Source organism: Protopterus annectens, chromosome 7.part0 (assembly GCF_019279795.1).
Source record: "Protopterus annectens isolate FY-2018-M chromosome 7.part0, PAN1.0, whole genome shotgun sequence".
Taxonomy (NCBI): domain Eukaryota; kingdom Metazoa; phylum Chordata; order Ceratodontiformes; family Protopteridae; genus Protopterus; species Protopterus annectens.
Window position 1 is genome coordinate 1110250398 of NC_056739.1, and position 25020 is coordinate 1110275417.

The window sequence follows — 25020 nt, forward strand, 5'->3', positions numbered from 1 at the left end:
TTCTGCTGAAATGAGGAGGTTGTACCTGTAAAAAATCTTCAACTGTCTGCATAGATTTTGCCTTTTCTTCCATTTTCTTTAAAACTTCCTCTGCTTTGACACCAAATAACACATCTTTCTGCAATGGAGCATCCAATAACTGCTTTGACATGTTCTGGTAAGGCTTGCTCTTTTAGCCAAGCATGTCTACGTATTACAGATCCTGTGACAGCTGCTCTACATGAGGCTTCCAATGAATCAAAACCACACTGTAAGGTATGCTTTTTCCCACCTGTTCTGCTGCTGCATGCAGCAAATCCTGCATCTCTTTGAAATCAGGTTGATCTGTCTGAGGGATCATTTTCTGCTTTAACTGTGTAAAAAAGTACTGCTGGTATTTTAGCATGTGGAATTGGCAGTTTAAGGCCCTCATGGCCAAAGTGGCAGACGTATACACATTCTTCCCCCATCTTTCTAATGCTCTGGAATCTCTTTCAGAAGGTAGTGGATTCTTAGCAGTAGAGGCCTTAACCCCTTTGGGACCCTGGGAAATGGTTTTGGGGTCTGCAACAGGGCTTTTATATAGAAACTTATGAGAATCAGGAACTCGGTAGTATCTGTCTGGTTTAGCTGGTGCAGGAGGTAAGGAATCTGGGTTTAGACTCAATTCGGTGTAAACATCATCCAAAATGTCTAAAACTGGAGGAATTGCAAGGGGTCTATGCTGTGGGAGAAGGAACTCACGGAGTCTTTTCTTAGAGTCAGAGTAATCTTGGCCTTCCCAGTGGAAGTGGTCCCTCATGGTGTGTAAAGTTTCCCCAAAAGAGTAGTCTTCAGGGGGGGGAGACAGAGGGAATGGAGTCTTCAGCATTTGAGCCTTCATAAGGAGGGAAGGAATAATCCTGGTCCTCAGAGTTAGCTGAGGAAATGGATGCTTGGTCAGAGGAAGGATAATCTTCCTCCAGTCTAGGCCTTTTGTCAGGAGGGGGTTGTGAACCCCTGATAAGGGTAATTAAATCCTCAGCCATCTTAAGCATCTGTTTTTTAGGCATAGGGGCCTGTGGGGGGAGAACTGTGGACCCGGTTTCCTAACTTTTAAGGGGGTTTTAAGTTTAGCACAAGACTTAATAGAGATAGTTGTCGGTTTGAAGACACCTTCAGAAACCGAAGGCCTGTCCAAAATCTCCGGATCACCGTCAGGGTTGGCGTCCGAGGGGTGAGATGGAACCGGCTTCCTGAGGCCCAGCTGATTCGGTCTGGGAGGCCATCAGAATTTCTAAATCAGCGGTAGTCAGGGGCTGCGTAGGCGCCTCGCTGAAAACCGGAGAACCGGCAGTACGCCTTGCTGAGGCCTCGGTATCTGGTCTTGGCCTTGGTTGCCTGTCCTTATCCTTGCGTTTTTTAATCATTGCTGATGTCGGTTGTTCTGACGACATGCTATAATTAAATTTTCTGCCAAAATAATGTTGGGCGAAATCTGCCTGACGCTTGATTGTACGTTTGTTGAACCTAGCACAAAACCGACAACCAGAGACGCCGTGGTCTGGGCCTAGGCAAGGAATACAATAAGAATGAAAATCCTTATGAGGTATTTGCTTCCCACAAGAAATGCAATTATTAACTTTGTCTGACATCGGTCTGAGGCAAGAAAAGTTTCCCCAACGGGGTACTTAGCTTTAGAGAAGACTTCGGGCTGAGATTCGATTCCAAAATCTCAGGAGCTAGCCGACCGGCACTTGCGAACTGCTTCTGCTTCGGGCACCACGCGGCAAGAAAGACTGAAGAAAATGGCGTTGGCTGCCTTTTTTATCCCCGTCGCACTGACGTCAGGGAAGAAGTGACTGCAACCGACGCCGGACCAAGACTTTGGGATTCGGCCGACTGCGGGACTGCCTGACGGCAGGATAACCCAAGTGTGATGACTGCAGCAGTATAACACGATGAACATCCATGCCTAGCAAGGCCAGAATGGGGCAATGAGGATAACTTTGTTTCCCAGTTGACGAGCTTTCTGCAGAAATCTTGGAATGAAAGGTACTGGCGGTAAGCATACAGAAGACTGGGAGGCCAAGCATGAACTACAGTGTCTCTAGGGGACTCCCCCCGGCAGGGGGTTCAGAGCAAAAAACTTGCTGCACTTCATCTTGGAAGGAGATGCGAAGATATCGCAGCAAGGTTGACCCCACTCGCTGAAGATCTGTTCCGCTACTGACAGATTCAGACCACTCGTAAGGCATCAGAATGGTCCGACTTAGCCTGTCCACTAGAATGTTGGACCTTCCTAGAATGTGCGTTGCGATGAGAAAGCGAAGGGTGGAGATTGCCCATTCCTACACTCTCATGGCCTCGTGACAAAGGGGGTAAGATCTGGTCCCTCCCTGTTTGTTGATATACCAGACCACTGACATGTCTGACTGAATTGCAATCGTTCCCAGAGGAAGAAAGGCATGAAGGGCCTGCAAGGCAAGAAGAACCGCCCTCATCTCTGGGACATTTATGTGCAAGCTGATCTATATGGGGGACCACAGGCCTTGAACTGTCCTGCCCAAACAATGTCCCCCACCCAAGTTGGGAGGCATCCATGGTCACTGTGGTTTGGGCCGGGACTGGAACAAAGGGTCACCCCTCCAAAATGTCCAGAGAGCTCATCCACCATATGAGGGACGACCGACAGACTCGACTGAGTTGAATTGGATATGTCAATGGCAGTTCCAACAGGGACCATTGTACAGCTAGAGTCCACTGTAGAATCCTAATGTGTAACCGGGCATATGGGAGAAGAGGTATGTTCGCCGCCATCGAGCTTAGGGCCCTCAAAGCTGATTCTGTCATTGGAAGATGAGAACGGTAGATCAGGGAGACATGCATCCTCAGGTTTTGAACTCTGTCTGAGATCAGGTATATTTTGCACTGAATAGCATCTCTCATGGCACCAATGTAGTCCACCACAAGGGCAAGTGTCAGGAAATAATCCCTGGTTTGGGAAAGTAGACGTATGGTAGGAGCAGTGAAGAGCCAATTGTCCACGTATGGACAGACCTGAATCCCCTGAAGCCTCAGGTGAGCCACTACGACCGCCATCACTTTGGTAAACACCCTGGGGGCTGTGGTGAGACCAAAGTGTAGGGTTCGAAATTGGTAATGATTGACTCCTAGCCAGAAGCAGAGGAACCTCCTGGAGCTTCTGTGCATTTTTATGTGATAGTAAGCATCCTGGAGGACTAACTAGCACATCCAGTCGTTCTCTTGCAGGTATGGCATTGATGGACTGTAACGTGACCATGTGGAACTTCTCTTTGGCAACTGACAGGTTCAGGGTAGATAGGTCCAGAATGGGCCTTAAGTCTCCCGTTTTCTTTGGTACCAAAAAGAACCTGGAGTAGAAGCCCAATCCGGACTGATCGGGGGGGGGGGGAGCAGTTTCTATGACTCATTTTACTAACAGCTTGGAAATTTCTTGTGCTGCTGCCTCCCTTTGCGTGGGTGGTACGTCTGGGGGGTGTCTGGTAGACAAGGGTAAGTCCACGAAGGGGAGAGAGTATCCTCCGGATATGATTTGAAGCATCCAGCGATCCGTTATGGACTCCCATGCCGCTGGGTGCAAGGGAAATCGTTCCCCGACTGCCTCCAGAGTAGAGCAGTCGGGCAACCTCTCAAGGTTGTTGCCCGGGTCTGTCCGAGAACGGTTCTCGAGACCCAAAGTTCCGTGGACCTCCTCTGCCTCTGGGCCGGCGTCCATTCTGTCCCCCTCGGCCTCTGGGGGAAGAAGAGCCCCGAGGTGTCCCGGGAATACTGAGACTTCCAGAACCACATCATCTTTTGCCTTCTCTGGTTCACAGAAAAGGACCTTTGAGGGTTAGAGAAGCAGATCCCAATGGCAGACGGTGTCTTCCTGTCCTTCTCACTCTGGACTAATGTCTCCTTGGCGGTCTTACCGAAGTGTTGAACCGTCATACGGGGCATTGGCAAACAATGCCTTGAAGGGTTCGGAAGATTGACATAACCTGAGCCAGGCGTTATGCCTCATGGACACGCAGGACCCAGCTGCCCTAGCCACTCCTTCTGTAGCATGGGAGAGGAGTCACATGGACATATTAGATACCACTTTTAGAGTGGCCATTCTTGCGGAGAACAAAGCCTTGTCCTCCAGCTCCTTTACTAGGTCGCTTTGGAGTCTAGTGACATGGGCCAAATAATTCAGTGCTCTGATCGAAAAGGTAGCTTAAGCGTGCACCTGCTTCCCTAGGTGGTCAATCATCTGCGACTCTCGGTCAGGAGGGTGGACCGAAGAACTCCCCTGGGCAAGTTCCTTCTTAGTGGCTGCTGCTACCACCATGGAGCCCATGGGGGAGCCCTTATTCCAAGATGGTCTATCACTGGGGGGGGGGGCTAAAGATTTTATCGGGTCGCTTAGGGATAGGCTCCATGGTGTCCGGTTCCTTCCATGCCCGCGAGGTGACCAAATCCACCAAAGTATCCATGGGAGGGGACAGCCAGGAAGTAGACGTGCCCGTGCCAAAGCTTCCTGGAACGCAGACTCATCAGAAGAGGGTTTGGGGGCAGAACAACCTCCCCGCTGGCGCAGGATCTCAAGGATGTCTCCAAAGGAGATATCCTCAGGAGGTGATCTTGGGGAGGGATTCGGGGGGAGTCCAAGTGCCTCCTCTTGCACGTATTCTTGTGAGGCACATCTTCGGTGGGGCTCTCTGGGGGGCACTCGCAAGCCGCTTGTTCCTCGGGGGGGGCAGTCTTGGGCTCGAGCACGGACTGTCCCACCGGTAAGACGATGGGGACCGTAGACAGAGCTGAGGGGGTCTGGGAGGAGTCAGAGGGGGTGGTGGTCAGGGGTCTCGATCTGATGGAGAGCACCCTTTCTACCACATTGAACGCTGAAGGAGAGCGAACCTCCTCGGAAACCAATAAGGAGCCCGGCCTCCCCATTTCCAATGTGAGAATCGGAGCCCAGCCCAAAGTGGACAGAACTCCGAGGGAGGGAACCTGGCCCAACAAAGTTGGAGCCGATGGAAAAGGTTCCACTTCCTTGGATCAGACACCCAGGCTCCGTCTCAGAGTGGCTTGGATGTGAAATGCTCCAGGCAGCTATCGGCATTGAGGAAACAGGTACTGTCAGCACCGATTCCCTGACCAAAGCCAGAGTACTCCGAAGCCGAAGGTCGGATCAGAGAAGGAGAAATGGGTTGAAAGAAAGGAAGCAAGCTCTCCCCCTCCAGAGGAGGGGGGGCTGGCATGACCCCCATCTGGATCTGTGTATAGATACAGCACCTCAGCATCTTATCCAGATCCAATATCTGACAAGTAGCATGTTTGACCATGACGAGGCCACGGACTCCAACATGGCGGGTCGAAGTACAGAGGCCTGAGAGGCTGGACGTGTCTCCTCCGGCTCAGGGGAGAACCTCGGAGACTGGAGCAGGGGGAAGTCACAGGTCCATGGAGTTTTGCTGGGTGAAGTGAGGTCTAGGGACCTCTTCCTCTTTTCCCTCTTCTTCGACTCTCTCTCCCTTTCACTACCTCTCTTCTGCTCCGCTAACATAGGCTTAGATACAAGAGTTTGAGTCCCAGTCTGGGAGGGAGGAGAAGCCAGAGGAAGAGAGGAGGGAGAGGCAGCCACAGCAGCTGCTGTGACTGAAGCCGAAGATGAGGAAAGAGAGTTGGAAGGAGGAAGAAGACCTCTGAGGGCCAACTTGGCCTTCTTATTCTTTAGGGCACGGGAGTTGAAGACTGCACAAATGTTACAATCTACACCAAGGTGGACCACAGCCAAGCACAAAACACAGTGTGTGGCCATCCGCTGGGGATAGCTTATGGCCAAACTCTGTGCAGCACTTGAAAACAAGCTTTTCAGCCATGCTAAGTTAGAAAGAAAGCCTTGAAAAAAGATAGGCAAATGCTTTCTAAAATCTCACACACACCCCCACTCACCACACTAGTCTATAGAAAACACTGAAGGGGGGGGGCACCACAGAACAAACTACTTTAATTACCTAAAAACACTAACACTCAACGCCAAAGCAATGGGGAGGAGAAGGGGTACCTATATAAATCTAATCTGTCAAAAACGAGAAAATTTTTCTACTCGCAGAAAGTTTAATAACCCACTGCTAGCTGGAGTTCCGACGACACAAAGTGAAGCAAATTGCGGCAAACGAGATCTGGGGATGGAAGGCAGTTTAGATGTATTATGGGTAAGGGGAGGAGTCTAGAGCTCGTAGCTGATGCTCGCAAAAGTTGCCGGCTTGGATCCGATATGGATCCGTATCCCACAGGCTGAAGACCAAATGAAGTAAATTACTTCAGATCTTTCATTATAACAATGGAAAACACCCTCTTGCCCAACCATTTGGACTCTGTACCAATCAACAAAGTAAAATGGGTCCACAGAGATCACATACAGGAGTCTGTTCTAAGATGCTTTAAATATCTCTCACTACACTAAGATGGTGAATTGTACAGTACACATCTGTCTTCCTTAGAGTAGAAGTGATACCCAGATGTTTCCAAGCTGCAAATCATCATTCTCAAGCAAAGTATTTGTTCAGTGGGAAGCAAGGAAAGCCCATGGAGCACTTCATGTGCCTGACGGTGTCTCCAAATGTGTTGGGGATGGAGGATCTTGATTTTCTCATCTGCCAAGGCACATAGAGAGAGAGAGAGAGAGAGATACCTCTAGTAATCCTTTCTCTAGAATGGGTTGGCACATGTTCAGCTGAATTGTATGAATCAAGTAAGTTAAAATTGAGTGGCAGAGATTAGGATATGGGATACTTACTGGTGCTCACGAACATGCCCACAACAGGGGTTGGCAAGATCTACTGGAGGCATTGTGCTTGGTGTTTCATGCACCATAAAAAACAAGCTCCTTTACTCATGAAGTCTGTTCCTACATTACAGTTGCCCGATATTCAAAGCCTGATCTTTTGAGCCCTGACATGGGAAAAGCCCTGGTAAATTCTCCTCTGCCTACACCAATGAACTATATGGAACAAGATAAAATTTAAATCGTAGTAACAGTCCTTGATCTCAAATGTGATCACTAAACCTCTAAGGCTCACAGGACAATCCCAAGTATAATTTGGTCTCATGAAAGACCTGGTTGCTTACCAAGGTGATGAACAGTTCTGACACCATGGGACATATCCCACAAGGTGACTGCACCCTCTTATGGACTCCGTCACCATCTGCTGAGGCAAATGATACATGTAAATTCAACCCAAAGATTGAACCTGTGCTAGGTGAAGAGAAGCTGGTGACAGAGCTCAAGTTCATCTATGAGATGGTACTACCTTCCAGGAGGTGTGGCTTGTGTTAGATCGCTAAGTCTTCCACTTTCTGAAGGCATTTCAGCACTGCTCTGGGATCATGCGAGTGACCTTCTTGTAACTCCTGTGCTGTGTGTGCTCAACTGCTGCCATCTTATGACATGTAAGGTAGGTCTGGAGGATTCCCCCAACATATCTCAATGAGTTAAAAAACGTGAAGGTTCAACTGGATGAAAACTTGCTAAATGCTCCACTCAAAGCATTTTTGCTGGAGACATATTGACTTCATGGTTGAACAATGACAGGGAAAAAAAAAAAAAAAAAAACAGTACACGCAGTGTTATCACTGCAGTTTCGATTTCTGCTAGGACAACAGTGATTTTCTACAAAGAACAGTGATCAGGGAAGTAAGGAAAAACAGCGAGTTTAAAGTGATGTGCTGACTGTTTGTCCACTTAGAATTTGTTAGTCAGGAGTTTTTCCCAAATCTCTTTGGGCGGTTGATTAAAAGTTTAGCAGGTATGGCAGTGCTTAAGTCATGTTTCTATATCTATAACAGAAAACTGAGTTGTGTGATTAGGACACAAAATCCTGTAACTCAAATATCTAAAAAGCAAAATAATTCAAGTATACAAACTTGCAGAACAAGAATGTTGCACAAAACAAACATTTATTTTGCAAAGGGGAAAACTGCACTCCCTATTGTGGGGACTTTTCTCCTATCTGTAAAAGTACTGCCACTGAAATCACAAAAACTTGAACTGGAAAAATGTATACATATCATTTTTTTTTCCCATTTTCGCTAACATAAACAATCTTGGTGATTCCATTACAGCATAGGTAACAGTTCCACATACTCAGATGTCAGCTTTATCAGAAGTTGATTACACATGTATCAATAAAACAGCAAAGCTCCCTGCGCTTTTCCATAAACAGCACAGGCAATACTAGTGTGGGCCTAGACTTGCAACCTTTAGTTACAGACTCTTCAAAGTGTGCGCTACTTTTCCACAAAGAATGCTGGACTGAAATGTGAACTACATTAAATGGCAGGAAAAAAAATTGGTGCATGGTTTTGCAAAGGCAGGAGACATGCTTACCTTAGTGCAGAAACTGAAGATTAAAACTCACCTTCAGGCCACTTAGTTCTGTTGTGCTCTGTAATGGTTAACAAACACTAAAATACACTAATGGTACAAAAGAAAAACTAAAAATCTTACTTTAAGAAGTCATGTAAGTAATTCAGTAGTAATACCATGCTCTTCTCATCAAGAGGCGTGTAGGCCAACATGGAACCAAGCCGCACTGGAAAAAAAAAAGAAAACACATGCATATAGGTGAAACTTAGAAATAATAAAGAAATTTAAATGTGTCCATAGCAAATATCACAACTACGAAGTGCACTGGCAACTTGTTTCATGTTCAGCAATTAAACCTTATCAGTGAAAGCTCGTGTTAGGGAAGAATCTAAATTGGTTCGATTTCCAAAGCAATTAGCGCTACTGAACTAAACTACAATGTTCTCCTTTACTTTGCACCTGTCAAGTCAAAAATGGATTCCGCAATGATATCCTAGTACAAAATGTTCCAGAAGAGGTGAGATTCAACATGGAATATCTGCATCTTGCCTAACATTTAATACTATGTCCATACAAGAAACCATAAGTTCTCAAAAGAGTTCAGTAACTAGTCTAATTCAGCATTAGGAGAGAGAATACACAGCATTTAACATATCTTTTCTACAGAAAAAAATTCTCTGAGCATTTCAAAACGCACTGGAACCTCACAACAGCAATTGTTACTACACAATGCTGCATACTAACAGACCCACTGATACCTCTGCATAAGCTAACAATGAAAGGGAAGCCACCTAATGGAAATAATATGGCTCAAAAGTTTCAAAGTTGGGCAAATAAACTACAACCAATAATAACCAAGCAGATTGCAATGACCTAATTGTGAATGCAAATGGACAAGATTCCACTCCTAGACAGCATTTCTGGATTAATTCTTAGCAGAATAAGCTGGGGCCAATTTAAAACAAAGAATATTTCAAACCAAGGAGGAAGGACAGACGAGGCAGACAGACCAGAAAACATACTGATCTCACAACTGCAGCCTCCACTTGGTCTCCTAGAATCTACTCAATCATTATCAAGAGGAATATATTCCTTCAGTTTGGGTAATCGCAACACAAGCATCAGGTACCTGGGCTGTGGGCAAGGCCTTGGCAGCAGCAGACTTATTAGTGCTTCATTCTGGGAGGGCATGCATGTGGCTGAAAGTGCAGCTGCCTACAGAGAGGTCCTGCTACAGGTGTCTGCAAAAATCCTCTCTGAAGATGGGGACTGAAAAACACCTCATTATATTCTGTCACCAGACCTAGGGAACATGTTAGTAACTGGACTGTCCTCTGTATTCCATAATTTCTCCCCATGTAATTTTTCAGAATGCTTATTTCAAAGGCATGTTTTCAGTATGCTTGTCCAATCCCATAGTGGTGTGGAACCAGACAAGTGTCCTCCTTTGAGTAGTGAACTCCTGGAGTAAATCAGCTCTCTTCCTGATGGTCCTCAGGATGAAGCTGGTGCAGTGTGGCTGGGCATCCAAGTTGCTGTCTTTGTGGGAAATCTGCTTTACACAGTCAATACAATTAATAAAACATATCTGAACCACCATCAGAAATGAGGAAAAAAAATATAATTCTAACTACAAGAAAATTCATAGATATTACATGACCACTGAGCCTTGTGTGGCCCATTCATGCCTTGCCAGCCCCTTCCATCATGTCACATCGCCCATCTCCAAGGAGGGCCATATCAGTCAAAATCTGTGGATTGCTTAACACGGAGGTGGTTTACTCCAGATGTTTGTGAGGTGCCAAGTTATAAATCTGAAGTCGCTGGTTCTAGTACCAGTGTAAAAAAGACTTGTAAAGAATTAAGAGACCGAGGACTATCTGGTCTTTAATGGCACAGTGAAAGAGAGCTCCCTTCAAAAGTCTACAAGACACTGAATAAAAGGAAAGAGCTTCCAATCTCTCTTGGCAGCTCACAGACTTTAGGTCTGCAATCTTTTTGGTGAGGAACCTTTGGGGTCTTCCTAATTGTTTGACATTGTTAGTGAGATATATCCCAAAGGTTACTCAATAATTGGTCTGATCAATGCAGAAAATAAGGGTGTGATTACCTCTCCAGACCTTGATGACATTCCTTTTGCAATTAGCCAGGCAAAATAAAAGGATTACCTGACAACCTTCATCACTTGACAGCCAAAGAGAGGAAGCTATCATCCAAAGTACCTATTGTCCCTGAATACATGTTCATTTTCCAATGGTGTATTGTCAGTACAATATGAGGAGAAGCACTGACCAACAACCATGCTGATAAGTACACTATTTAGCATTTATTTTAAGCCCATTTGCAGTACACCAAGAGTTCATTCGGAAGAGCATATTCTGGAAGTGTTGGATGTCACACAGCGACAACCACCCCCAATTGGCAGACATCTTTACGGGGTACTTATCTGTTATCTGGAAGTAGGCCAACTGATAATGCTAAAAGTCAAGCAACCATACTAAACTGTGCAGCAAGAATGATAGAGAATGATAGCATTGGACCATGTCCCTTTTATAAAAAAAAAATCCTTCTTAAGTGGGAAGGAGTCGGCTAAAGGCAATGGGGAAAGGTACAGCTCTGGAAGTCGGTCTGGGTGACATGGAGGCAGGATGTCCCAAACTGGACTGCAACAGCGCAGTATGCTGAATATTTTATATTATATGCAACTTTTAATGGAGCAGCTGAAGGATACAAACCTTCTTCCTCAAGTACCAAGAAAAGTACAGTTCTGTACACTTACCATAAATGTAGATGTTCGAGTGTATTCACTGTTGCAGTCATCACATTTGTGTTACTCTGGCAGGGGTAGCCCTCAGTCGGCCCGAATACCAGAAGCTTAGTATTTCTGCGTTGGTTGCTGTCACTCCAGAACTGACGTCAGGTCGTCAGTGGTATAAAAACAGGCAGCTGACGCCATTACATCAGTTTTTCTTGCCCCAACTGTCAGAAGCCCCCAAATATGGAGCTAGGATATGGTGGAAGAACACCACCAGTAGAAAGTAAATACCAAAAATTCCCTGTAAGGAGTGAGGAAGAGAGAGAGACAGGAGGATGGAAAACCAGGACTGCAACAGTGAATACACTCTAACATCTACATTTATGGTAAGTGTAAACAACTGTACTATGTTCTTCGTGTTTCACTGCTGCACTCATCACACTTAGGTTGATTCCCAAAGCTGAAGAAAAAGGGTGGAGGCAGTCAAGAAGACTGGGGGGCTGGTTAGGATGCCCTGCAAGACTGGGGTTGCAAAGCCTTTCCTGGACTTGGAAAAGACAGGCAGGTAGTAATGGCTAGGATGCCCTGTGAGACTGCGGTTGCAAAGCCTGCCCTGGACTTGGAGAAGATAGGCAGGTGGTAATGCTTGGTGAAGATATGAACAGAAGTCCATGTTGCAGCCTCCAGGATGTCCCTGGTAGGGACCCCTCTGAGAAAAACTGCAGAGGTGGAGGTTGCCCTGGTGGAATGTGCCCAGACCCCCTTAGAGGGTGGTTTCCTGTGGTGTTTGTAGCAGAAATGGATGCAGTGTGCTATCCATTTGGAGATTGTTTGTTTGGATATGGCCGTGCCCTCTGCCCCTGCTGCAAAGCTGACTAGTAATTGGTCAGTTTTCCTAATAGATTTAGTTCTATCCAGGTAAAATCTGAGCTGTCTGTGCACATCTAGAGAAGGCAGAATTCTTTCCCCCTTGTTTTGTGGGTTAGTGAAAAAAGTGGGCAAATGAATTGATTGGTTGAGAGCCACACTGGACACCACTTTAGGCATGAAAGTTGGGTTAGCCCTGAAGGAAGACCGTGTCAGTATGGAAAATGATGAAGGGTTCTACAGCCATAAGTGCTTGTAACTCTGAAACTCTTCTAGCTGAAGTGATGGCAGAAGCAAGGCTGTTTTCCAAGAGAGGAATTCTGACTCTGCTGAAGCTGCAGGTTCAAAGGGGGTAAGTGAGAGTTTTTCCAACATAAAGTTAAGGTCCCAAGCTGGGGTAGAAGCTCTTCTGGGTGGCCTTAAATTGTTAACCCCTCTTAGGAACTGTTTGATGAGATGGGTGATGGGTGAGAGAAGAGAGGTGGCTCTGTGGTGTAATGAGTAGAGATGGCAGAGGCATGAATTTTAATACAGGAGAAGAATAGGCTCCTGTGTAGTAGGTTTGCTAGGTAATCCAGGATGAGAGCTAGGGAGAGCTGTGCTGTTTTCAGCTCCTTTAGCTCGGATCCAGGTGCAATACCTTTCCCACTTGTCAGCATAGGATTTTCTAGTGCTGGGGCTTCTGGCCTCACGTATAACATCCAGTACTTGTTTGCTTAAGCTGGCAGGTGGAAGAGAGATCAGGGAATATGTCAGGCTGCCAGGTTCAGTGTCTGCAATTGTGGATGCATGAATTCTCCATTCTTCTGGGTCAGGAGTGCTGGGATCTGAGGTAGGGGTGACAGGCTGTGCAGCAGTGGGTACCAGTGTTGGCATGGTCAGTCTGGGGCAATCAAGATTGCCCTTGGTTTTTCCTTCCTTATTTTGAGCAGTACCCTTGAAATTAGTGGTAGAGGGGGAAATGCATAGATCGAAAGGTTTACCCATTGGAAGGATAGAGCATCCACTTTCCAGGCTTTGCTGTGAGGTTCCCTGGTGCAGAATTTGCTGAGCTGGTGGTTGTTGTGGGAGGCAGAGGTCCACCTTCGGGGTGCCCCATTTCTGGGTTACAAGGATGAAGGTTCTGTGGTCTAGCTGCCACTAGTGTGGGTCTAGCAGGTTTCTGCTTAAATTGTCTGTCAGAGAGTTTAGGGAGCCTGGCAGGAATTGTGCTAGCAGGTGAATCTGCATGGCTGAAGCAGTGTGCCAAAGGGTCATGGCAAGCCTACAGAGAGGATAAGAGTGAGTTCCTCCCAGTTTGTTGATATACTACATCACTGTGGTGTTGTCTGTTTTGATCAGTAGAGGCCTCAGGGAGAGTATGGGTCTGAAAGCTGTCAGAGTGTGCTGAACAGCTAGGATCTCTTTCTGGTTGATGTGCAGATGTATTTGATTTGGGTTCCAATGGCCCTGAATGCACCTGCCGTCCAGGTGTGCACCCCAGGCATAATCTGATGCATCTGTGGTGAGGGTCTGGGCGGTGCGGGGTTGTGAGAAGGGAAGATCCTTGTTGTGGTTACATGCTGCCGCCCACCAAAGAAAATCTTTCCTCAGACAGGGTATAATTGGTATGATAGTTTCTAGGTCCTTAAGAGTGTTGACACCAAAGGCTTTTTAGATACCACTATAGTTTAATCACATGCAGTCTGGCATATGGAATGAGTAGAATGCAGGGGGCCATGAACCCTAGAAGTTTGCAGGATTTTCCTTGCGGATAACTGGGTTCTGGTGGCTAGTTGAGAGAAGTAGACTGTCAGGTAGGCTTGTTTTTCTGGAGTAAGGAATGCCATCTGGGATGCTGTGTCCAGGCTTGCTCCCAGGAATACAATTTTTTGAGTGGGGACTAGTTTGGATTTCTTTTCGTTTATACTATACCCCAGGGAGGTCAGTAGGTCCTTTACAAAGGTCAGGTGCTGTAATAGCTTTTCCTGACGGTCTGCCTGAATTAGACAGTCGTCTAAGTAGGAGTAAATATGAATATTTCTTTGTCTGCAAAAAGCAATGGCTAGAGCAAGGCATTTTGTGAAAACTCTGGGAGCAGTGGATAAGCCAAAGGGAAGTGCAGAGAACTGAAAGTGCATAGATCCTGCCCTGAAATGTAGATATTTCCTGCAAGATTCCCTGACTGGGATGTGCAGGTAGGCCTCTATTAGGTCTAGGGTAGCTAACCAAGCATCATTGGAAATCAGAGGAAGTAGCTGCTGGATGGTGAGCATTTTGAATTTTGGTATCACCAGGAAGGTGTTTAGAATTGCCAGATCGAGGATTGGGCGCCAGGTGCCCTCTTTTCTGGGTACCGGGAAAAGCCTGGAATAGAAACATAGGCCTATCTGGTCTGCAGGAACAGGCTGTCTTGCTCTCAGGGAGAGCAGGGAATGGACTTTTTTTTGGCCTCTGTCCACTAGTTTGGAGAAGATCTGGGAACCCATTTGGGGTTGGCAGAGTGTGGAAGTAAAATTTCTATCCCTGGGACACTATGTTGAGGACCCATCTGTCATTGGCAATAGAGGCCCAGTTGTTTGCATGGGAGGGGAGTTTTCCTCCCAGGGGCACAAGCAGGTGGCCAGAGGTAAGGGGTGGAGGTGTAAAGTCATTGTGAGTTCTCTCCATAAGGGGGTGGCTTAGCACTCCCTGTTTTTGAAGTGGAAGAACTCCATTGCTTAGATGTCTACATTCCCTGGGACTGTTGTCTGGGGGGGGGGGTCTGGCTTCCACAAGGTCTTGCCTGAGCTGGCCTGGTGGGGGCCGGAAAGGAACAGTGCTTGGAAGGGCAATGCCTACTGAACCTCGGAGATGGACTTGTAAGAAGTCTTTAAATGCCTGCATAGATTTAGCCTTTTCTTCCATCTTTAAGACCTCTTCTGCCTTGGTGCCAACCAAATTATCTTTGTTCAATAGTGCGTCCAATAGTTTTGATTTGACATGGTCTGGCAAGGTCTGTTTCTTAAGCCAAGCATACCTTCAAAGCACAGAACCAGTGACTGCTGCCCTGCAAGATGCTTCTAGGGTGTCAAAGCCACATTGCCAGATGTGTTTAGTAACTTGGCTTGCAGAATGCATATGCTCCTGTAATTCTTTATTTTCTGTACAAGCAGGAAAGGTAGACATTTTTTGTTTGAGGAGTTCCATGGTATGTTGCTGGTATTTCAGCATGTGGAACTGACAATTTAGTCCTCTAATGGGAAGAGTTGCAGGTGTATATACTTTTTTTTACTCCCATCTGTCTAAAGCTCAGGAATCCCTGTCCAAGAGGGTTGGATTTTTAGCTATGGTTGCTTTTATTCCATTAGTTCCTTGGGAAATTACCTTTGGATCAGCAGTAGGATTTTTGAAAAACAATTTGTGAGAGTTAGGGACTCTGTAATACCAGTTAGGTTTCCTGGGAGCAGAGGAAGGGTGTCAGGAGTCAAACGATTCCAAAAAGACATCATCCACAACATCCAAGACAGGAGGAATGGCTAAAGGTCTGTGCTGTGATAAACCTAAGAATTCCCAGAGTCTCTTTTTGGACTGAGGGTAGCCCTGACATTCTCACTGGAAATGTTCCCTTAAAGTATGTAGTTTTTCACTAAATGAAAAATCCTCTGTAGGAGAGGGAGAAGGAATGAATTCCTCTGCATCTGAATCCTCATAAGCAGAAAGGGGTTGCATGTTTTCATATTCAGAAACCTCAGAGTCATTGGACTCCTGGTCACATAAAACTGCTGGGGACAAGTCTCTTTCTTTTGGAAGGGGTAGGCCGACTTCCCCTAATAAGCAAGATAAGGTCTTCATCATTTTAAGCATTTGAGATTGAGGCAAGGAAGCGGGTGCTTGAGCTTAGGTTGTCTGTTTTTTAGGCATAGTTCGTACCCTGGGCCTTAGAAACTCGCTAGTTTTAGAAAGAACTGAAGATGCGAAAGAAGTCGTCTATTTGTGTCGAGTAACAGTAGTGCAAAGAGCTTCTTCGGTAGCCAGTGCCTGCTCAGTGGCTCTGGACCTATCCAAGGTACAGACATCCACAGGATCCTTAGTCAAAGAAGAGTCTCGCGGCATACCGGACTCTGAACGGGTCTCGGTAGCAGCCTGCGAATCCACAGAAGTGGGCATCAGGAGCTGCGAAAGTGCCTCACTGAGGACTGAACTGACTACTAGCTTAACAGACGCATCGTCGGCAATTTTGGACCTGTGCGGTCTCTGTCTTTATCCTTACATTTTTTTTCAAAAGATCGGTAGTCTGATGGCTTACTAAAGCCATATCTGAATATGGTGACAGAGAGCAAAAATATTTACGTACAATAAAGGCCCGACAATGTATAGTTCTGGCGTTGAACAAAGCACAAAAGCGACAGCGAGGTACGCTGTGGTCTGGGCCTAAACTGGTGACACTAAGAATGGAAGTCTCGGTGTGGTACTTGCTTTCCACAGGTGAGACAATTGTTAACTTTTTCTGACATGGGTTAGAGCAAGAAAAAAAGGATCCCCAATGGGGTACTTAGCTTCAGAAGACTTCAACTTCAGTTCGGAAATTAAAAGTCAGGTAGCGGCCGACCGGCACTCATGCAAACTGCTTCGGGCTCCTCGGCAAGAATGACTGATGTAATGGTGTCGACTGCCTGACTTTATACCACTGACGACCGGACGTCATTCCTGGAGCGACAGTAACTGATGCAGAAATACTACGCCTCTGCTATTCAGGCTGATTGAGGGCTACCCCTGGCAGGATAACCCAAGGGTGACGAATGCAACAGTGAAACATGAAGAAAATCTTTCCGACTTCTAGTACTTTTGGATATTCCACAACCAAAAGTCTTTTGGCATTATAGCAGCCAACCAGGAAGTAATAAGGGGAAAATTCATTATGACATTAAGTATACAAATGATATAAGCTATATAAAAGACATTATTAATAACAACTGGAAGTTACTAAGCATGGATAAAGACGTATCTAAAATAGTGGGGGATAGACCAAGTTTTAGATATAGCAATTGCCTAAACCTTAAAAGGCTATTGTGTAGGGAGAAGGTAAAAATTGAACCCCTAGACATTAGGATGAAATATAGACAAGGTACCTTTCCATGCAGGAAATGTGTGTGTAAATATATTTCTACTGCTCAAAAATTTGAACTTATAGATTTAGGCGTTGTTTTTGAGCCGAAATTTTATGCTACATGTGACACGACTAATGTCATTTATTTGGCCACTTGCGAACCCTGCGGAGCCTACTACGTGGGCATGACCGCACGTAGATTTAAGGACCGCATCTATAACCACGTGTATGACATCAGAAAAGGAAATGCCACCAATGTGTTAGCTAGACACTGCCAACAGTTTCCATCACATACTTTTAAATTTAGGGTTTTGCAGCTGTTGCACCATAATAGAAGGGAAGGAGATATTGTAGGTGCTCTTGAACTGAATGAACCAAAATGGATTCTAAACCTCAGGGCACATATAGAACCAGGTTTGAATTCGGCTCTCAGCATCAGACCTGCCCTTTTGGGTAGTAAATGAAGCTGTTTTAATATTGTCACTTATTGATTATTTTAAAATATACTTAATGAAGGTATCCATTCTCACATGGCTCTTTTATATGACTTTCCCCTATGGCATTTTTTATTTCATTCCCTGCTTTTGTGTTTTTCTTTTTTTTTTTTTTCCTTTCCTCTTCTTTCATCACCATCTTTCCCATTCACACCCTTTTCCTCCCTTCCCCCCCATTTTTCGCCTCCCCCCCCCTTTACCTCCCCTTCTCCATTCTTTCCCCATCCCTTTTCCCTTCTTTCCTTTTTTCCTTTCCTGCCCTCTTTTTCCCCCTTCCATATTCACCTATATACATATTGCTTTGTTTTTTAAAATTGATTTTAGCTTACACTCATTATGTTACCCATGACCCATGGTTTTTAATGACTTGAGGACATTGCATCTATATTTTATTGATTTTGTACATTGTAAATGAATTTTCATATGTTCACTCATGTATATATAGTTTTTTATATATGGATTAATTTGCATCCAGGTTGTTGCTTTAGTATATGTATTTTTATGGGTATATACATTATGTAATTAAATTAGTAGGTAGGCTTTGGAAGAACTGTACCCAAAGTACTCATATATATATATATTTTTAAATAAGTATGTTTTTTCCAAGCACTGTTAGAAACAACTCTGATGGCTTTAAAGCATGATTACCCTTCTAAAATGCTGATAAGCTTGTCTAATTGCTTGACTTAATTGTTTAATTAGGGTGGATATTTTGTATATAAAGATGAGAATCTGCCTTTTACAATGTAACCTGAGGAAGCGCACTAGGATAGTGCGTGAAAGCGCTTGTTCTCTCTTCAAATAAATTATTTGTTCATTTATGGTGGTTCGTGGTGGTTCCTTGCAAGTCTACAAGATAGCTTCAGAAGACTCCAACTTCAGTTCATAGTTTCATAGTTTCATAGATTAGTACTAAGCTAACTGCCCTTGCGAGCCATTTTAAGCCTAGCCAATTATCCCTTGTGAGATTCAAACCCCACACCTTGTGTTTGCAAGGCAAACACCCTAACCATTAGGCCACCCTGTGGCTGTCCATCACAAAAAGATGGATTTCAGTACTGTTACTTTTGCAATCATTACTAATTAGTGTGTCATATGAAAATAGCTCAGGAGGATCTCTCCTATTCTCACTGCTGGAGATCAGACTTATCCTTTGACAATGCAGAATATGAAAACAGGTAAATGGGAAGAAACAGAAAAAGTAATCATTTACAAAAACAATTTACCACCAGGTACAAACTTAAAATAAGAATAATCAAACTCCAATGTACATTCCATTGATTAGATAATCAAACTTGGTATAATGTCTTTGTCTAAACGAATCCACTGCTCTTTGAACAAAAATTGCCAGAACCAGAGCCAGAAAAAACACACCAAAAAGTAAACTTGCAACAAGGCTCTTCTGGATACCAGTTCGGAAATGAAAAGTCAGGTAGTGGCCGACCGGCACTCGTGCAAACTGCTTCGGGCTCCTTGGCAAGAAAGACTGATGCAATGGTGTCTGCTGCCTGACTTTATACCACTGACGACCGGACGTCATTCCTGGAGCGACAGTAACCGACGCAGAAATACTACGCCTCTGCTATTCGGGCTGATTGAGGGCTACCCCTGGCAGGATAACCCAAGGGTGACGACTGCAACAGTGAAACATGAAGAAAATCTTTCCGACTTCTAGTACTTTTGGATATTCCACAACCAAAAGTCTTTTGGCTTTTCCCGGCTAGGGGTCGCCACAGTGGAACTCCGGTCCACTAATGCTTGGCAGTGAATTTTTACAGTGTCGAGTTGCCAGCCTGGCACCGAACCTTCAAAGAAGGCACACCCACACACGCTCGCACCTACCTGCATGTCTTTCAATTCACTTGACTGCGGTGAGGACATGCAGACTTCTGCACAGAAGTCGTTCCAGCCGAGAATTAAACCAAAGAACCTCTTACTGTGAGGTGACAACACTAACTGCTGCACCACCACGGCCCTTTTTTGGATATGCCACAACATGTAGCTGTAATTCACACTTAGCATAACATTCCGGGAGATGGGCGGTTAAAAATGGACAGTGGCCTACATCAGCTTCAGTTTTTGGGTGGCCACCAACAAGTGTGCCCCATAACAGTAACAAAAAGAATCAGCATCACAGCCTTATATATATATATATATATATATATATATATATATATATATATATATATATATATATATATATATATATAGATTGCTGGAGCATCCCCAGGCTAAAGTCCATTCCAATCAGTGATACAGTATCATACAGACTTAGATTTTTTTCTGGAAAAAGAGAAGGAAGATGGATAAAAGCACTGAAATTACTCAAACTTCTACAGTTATGAATATAAACACAATTGTTTTATGCTCACTGTTGGTGTTGCTTCTGAATTGCATTTCCTTATCCATATAAGCAGTACTAAAGCATAGCTGGCCTCATGGAGAGGAGGAAATTAACAGCATGTCTGTCATGACAGTGGAAAACAAGTTCGCACTGCTCCTCAAAAGAAGATCCACCTTGCAGTGTTTGGAAAAGATGTGCTCTTTTGGTTAACAAAATGCTTCAATAACACTGTGAGGTTATGCATTCCTAAAAAGGATACCATTTCTGCAGCTTTCCTGGCAGAATGGGACAAGACTGGCCCAGCCCTTCCAATGGTTTTCCACCGGACAAATAATAAGGGTGAAGAAGGCTGCTAGTCATCAGAAGTGTTTGGTTGGAGACAGGACTACAGAGGCTGTCTAATATGAAGTTGACGAATAACTGTTTAAGACTGCCTTAATTCTTTACGTCTTGTCAGATACCTAAGGTAGCTGTGAACACCAAATGGGTTCAAGATTCTTTCTCCTCCTCTCATATCTTCTCGATAGCCAAACTCTTCATATAATAATCTGCTAAGTCTTAGTTCAGACACTGCCTTAATAAGAAAGGCTTAGTTACGGCTTACCCTGTCTGTAAAGAGTACTGTGTATGCCTTATTGCTCATCAGTGTTTGAAACACAATGATTATTTTAGCTGAGGTAGAGACCACCAAAACTTAGTGTTTCCAGGACTGAAACTTGGGTGGCAATGAGAAGCTAGGCTCTAATGTGGGGCAGTTAAGCCCTCCCCCAGGACAAAGTCTGCTTTCTTAAGTGACTGAAAATGTAAATCTCGAGCTTCACTGTTGAGTAGGTCAAAGGGGAGGACTGTCCATGGACAGTTAAGCTGCAACCACAGATAAATGTGCCTTTACTGAAGCACTGGACAGGGCATAGTTGAAAGGCTCTTTAAGAACCAACTTCTTGTTCTGTGGCTACACCTGGAGAGAGGATCATAGTTTCACATTATAGTGAAAACCTTTTCCATGTAGCTGTATAGGATTTCCAGGTCTAGATTATGTTACCGAAAATTCAGTTCAGCGAACAGCATCTACATTGGAAATGCAGTTCAGTGAACTGTTAATGGTGAGATCGCAGTACAGTAAAGATTGGAAAATGTGCCCTTTCCTCACTGTAATACGATCTATGAGTAGCGGGGGGGGGGTGCAGCCCCCCACAAGACTGAATTCGGTGAACTGCATTTCTGATGTAGATGCAGTTCAGTGAATGCAGTTTTCGATAACATAATATAGACCTGGATTTCCTTGTACTGGACCTCCCTACCTCCTGCAAAATATGCCCTAATTTCTTTGAGAAACTGTTCTTGATATGGGTGGGACAGGACAACATTATCCATACTGGTACATTAAACATCTTTAGTTTAGAATATTTCAGTGACTCTCCCTCTACATCAGTAACACAAAGGTACGAGGAAGCTGTATGGATCCTTCTCTGTACATCTGTACCACCAGGGAGTACCACAGCTGCCCAGACTACAAGGAGCTACCAACAGCAGTTCTGTCTCGTCTATTCTGGCTTTCTGAAGCACATTCAGTATTAGGGTACTTGGTGGGAAGGAACAAAGGACCCCCCCCCCAAACTCAACAGAATAGCATTTACAGATCACACTTCTTTGTACGGATAACAAACACAAATCTTCAAAAGCAGGTGATTCTTGTTGTAGGCAAACACATTTTTGTTTTCTCTGCTTTCTAGTTATGTCCAGGAAAATAAGAAGTTATGTACTCACCATAACGTTCCATCTGAGTAGGTATCTTCATTTGTCTGCAACCTGTGGGATACGGATCCGATCTCGGATCCGAGCCGGCAACTTCTAACATAGCATAGATCCGAGCTCCTAGCTCCTCCCCTTACCCATAAGCCCCTGTTGCCCTAACTGACCTCAGATCAAGTTTGCCCCATAGCACAACAGATAATAGGTGTCCCAATGGGAACATATGCTGATAACACAAGAGCGATCCAATTGGTCAGGGGGAAGGAGGGGGGGGGTGGTGGTTGCAGACAAATGAAGATACCTACTCAGATGGAACGTTATGGTGAGTACATAACTTCTTAATCTGAAGTAGGAACTTCATTTGTCAGCAACCTGTGGGACAGAGTCCCCTGCTACCTAAGTCTTGGGTGACCTTCATGGAAGGATATTCCGGAGCACCGCAGAGCCAAAGGACGCTCTACCTCGGGAAATAACATCTATTTTATAATGGCTGATAAAGGTGTGAGATGAAGCCCAAGTGGCTGCGGAACAAATGTCATCCAGTGGAACCCTAGCCTGAAAGGCTGCAGAAGTGGCAACAGCCCTAGTAGAATGAGCACGGACTCCTTGAGGTGCAGGCCTTCCCGAACTCTGATATGCTAACAGAATACAACTCGAGATCCATCTAGAGAGAGAAACCTTCAAACTGATTTTCCAAATTACTTTTGGCAAAGGAGATGAACAACTGATGGCATTGCCTATGACCAGCAGTTCTGTGGATATAAAACGATAATTGTCTATGTACGCCCAAGGAATGAAGCTTGAACTCTCCTTTGTTATGAAAGTTGGGGAAAAACACTGGGAGATTGATGGATTGATTGATGTTAAGCTTCTGAAGATACCTTAGGTAGAAAGGACGGATTGATTCTGAGGTAAACCCTATCCGGGTGGAAAACCAAATATGGTGGTTTGACGCAAAGGGCTTGTAATTCCGATACCCTTTTGGCTGAAGTTATGGCCACCAAAAAGGCTGTCTTCCAGGAGAGAAATTTAAGATCAACCGTGGCAGCCGGTTCAAATGGGGGACCAGTCAAGGACTGCAAGACTAAGGATAAATCCCATGGGGGTACCACCTCTTTAACTGGAGGTCTAAGGAGGAAGGTACCCTTGAGGAAGGTCTTACACAGTTTGGAAGTCATAATAGGACCAGACTCTTGTCCCACATGATAGTATGAGATTGCTGCCAGCTGTACCTTGACTGTGGAAGAACTAGCCCCCTGGTGAAAGAGAGAGGTTAGAAATTCTAGAATCGATGATATCGGGGCTGTGAACGGGTCTAAACGACGGTGTTTTGCCCAAATGGTGAAGCGTTTCCACTTACTCCGATAAACCTTCCTGGTGGAAGGCTTATGAGCTGCTACAAGAATGGCTTTAACCGGTGATGAGATCCCAGGAGTCCTTATGAGGAGTGGAACTGGAGCAACCAAGCCGTCAGCTTGAGGTTGACCAGATTCGGAGTTGGAAGACCGAGAGGATGCGAGATGAGATCCGGAATGGGATCCAGAATCCATGGTGGATTCACTAGGTGAGACCATAGGTAAGGGAACCACGTCTGACGAGGCCAGAATGGGGCAATGAGGATCATTCTGCTCCCCAGCTGCCTGGCTTTCTGTAACAATTTCAACATCAGGGGTAGAGGAGGGTAAACATAAAGCAGACCGGGAGGCCAAGCATGAACTAGAGAGTCTCTCGGGGACTTTCCCGGAGGGGGGATCAGAGCGAAGTAATCGTTGCATTTTGTGTTTGAAGGAGAGGCAAAAAGATCGCAACAAGGTCGCCCCATCGGGCAAATACTTGCTCTACCACTCGGTGGTTGAGAGACCACTCGTAGGGAGTCAGGATAGTACGACTGAGCCTGTCCGCTAAAAGGTTGGACCTTCCCGGAATGTGCGTTGCTATGAGAAAGCGGTTGGTGGAAATCGCCCATTCCCACACTCTCATGGCCTCGCGGCAAAGGGGTAAGACCTGGTTCCCCTTGTTTGTTGATGTACCAGACTACCGACATGTTGTCTGTCTGTACCGCAATTGTCCCTACCGGAAGAGAGTTGTGTAGTGCTTGCAACGTCAAAAGCACCGCTCTCATCTCTAGGACGTTGATATGCAAGGAGGTCTCTACGTGCTCCAAGTGCCTTGGACTGTTCTGCCTGAAAATGCCCCCACCCGGCGAAGCGTCCGTGGTCACTGTGTCGACTGGTGGAGGTAGTGAGAAGTGACGGCCCGTGTGGAGGTTGGGAGACTGGAGCCACCACAGGAGCGATTTTCTGCAAACCTTGCTTAAGGAAACTGGGTGAGACAGAGGGTTGCAAGACAGGGACCATTGTACCTGGAGGGTCCACTGTAGAATCCTCATATTCAGCCGGGCCAATGGTAGCAGAGGGATTTGCAGCCGCCATAGATCCTAGGGCCCTCAGAATCAATTCCGCCGAAGGAGTTTGCAGATGAAGAATGGCCTGCACGTGTAACATCAGGTTCCGAAGTCGGTCCAGAGTCAGGAACGCAAGCATCTGTCTGGAATCCAGTCTTGCCCCTATAAAATCTAGTATCTGTGTAGGGGTGAGAGAGGATTTGGTCATGTTGATGGTTAATCCTACTAGAGGAGCCAGACCAAGAAAATAGTCCCTGCCTGAGCAAAGTAGATGCCTTGTTGGGGCTGTGAGGAGCCAGTCGTCCAGGTATGGAAAGACCTGAATTCCCTGGAGTCTCAGGTGAGCCGCTACTACCGCTAGGACCTTGATGAACACCCTGGGGGCTGAGGTGAGACAGAAGGGGAGGACTCTGAATTGAAAGTGACTGGCTCCCAGCCGGAAGCGGAGGAACCTCCTGGAATGCCTGTCCACTAGAACGTGATAGTACGCATCCTTGAGGTCTATAGAGCACATCCAGTCGTCCTCCCGCAATAAGGGGAGGACGGATTGCAACGTGACCATTTGGAACTTTTGTTTGGGTACCACCAGGTTTAGGAAAGAGAGGTCGAGGATGGACCTCAAGTCCCCCGTCTTTTTTGGCACCAGAAAGAACCTGGAGTAAAACCCTGATCCGACTTGATCTGGGGGGACGGGCTGGATGGCTCTTTTTTGTAGAAGCTGCTGGATTTCTGCAGCGGCCGCCTTCTTTTGACTGGGTGGGACGTCGGGAAGGCTTCTGATTCTGGGGTTGGCTATGAAGGGAATTAGGTAACCTCTGGATATAATGCGAAGCACCCAGCGATCTGTTGTTATGGACTCCCATTTTGCCAGGTGCTTCGAAAATCGCCCCCCCCCCCCGACTGCCTCCAGAGTGGAACAGTCGGGAAACCCCACAGGGGTTCTGCGTGGGCCTCACAGAGAAAGGTTCTCTGGACCCAAAATTCCTCGGACCCCCTCT

General features: G+C 45.7%; 1 protein-coding gene across 1 annotated transcript in view; it reads right to left on the minus strand.

Moving 5' to 3' along the window:
- MORF4L1 (mortality factor 4 like 1) overlaps positions 1-25020 on the minus strand; it is a gene marked incomplete in the record, with an annotated part of 852677 nt that overhangs the window by 46629 nt on the left and 781028 nt on the right. The window contains 1 exon segment of the mRNA XM_044077694.1: positions 8480-8564. Within this exon segment, the coding sequence (XP_043933629.1) occupies positions 8480-8564 (85 nt within the window).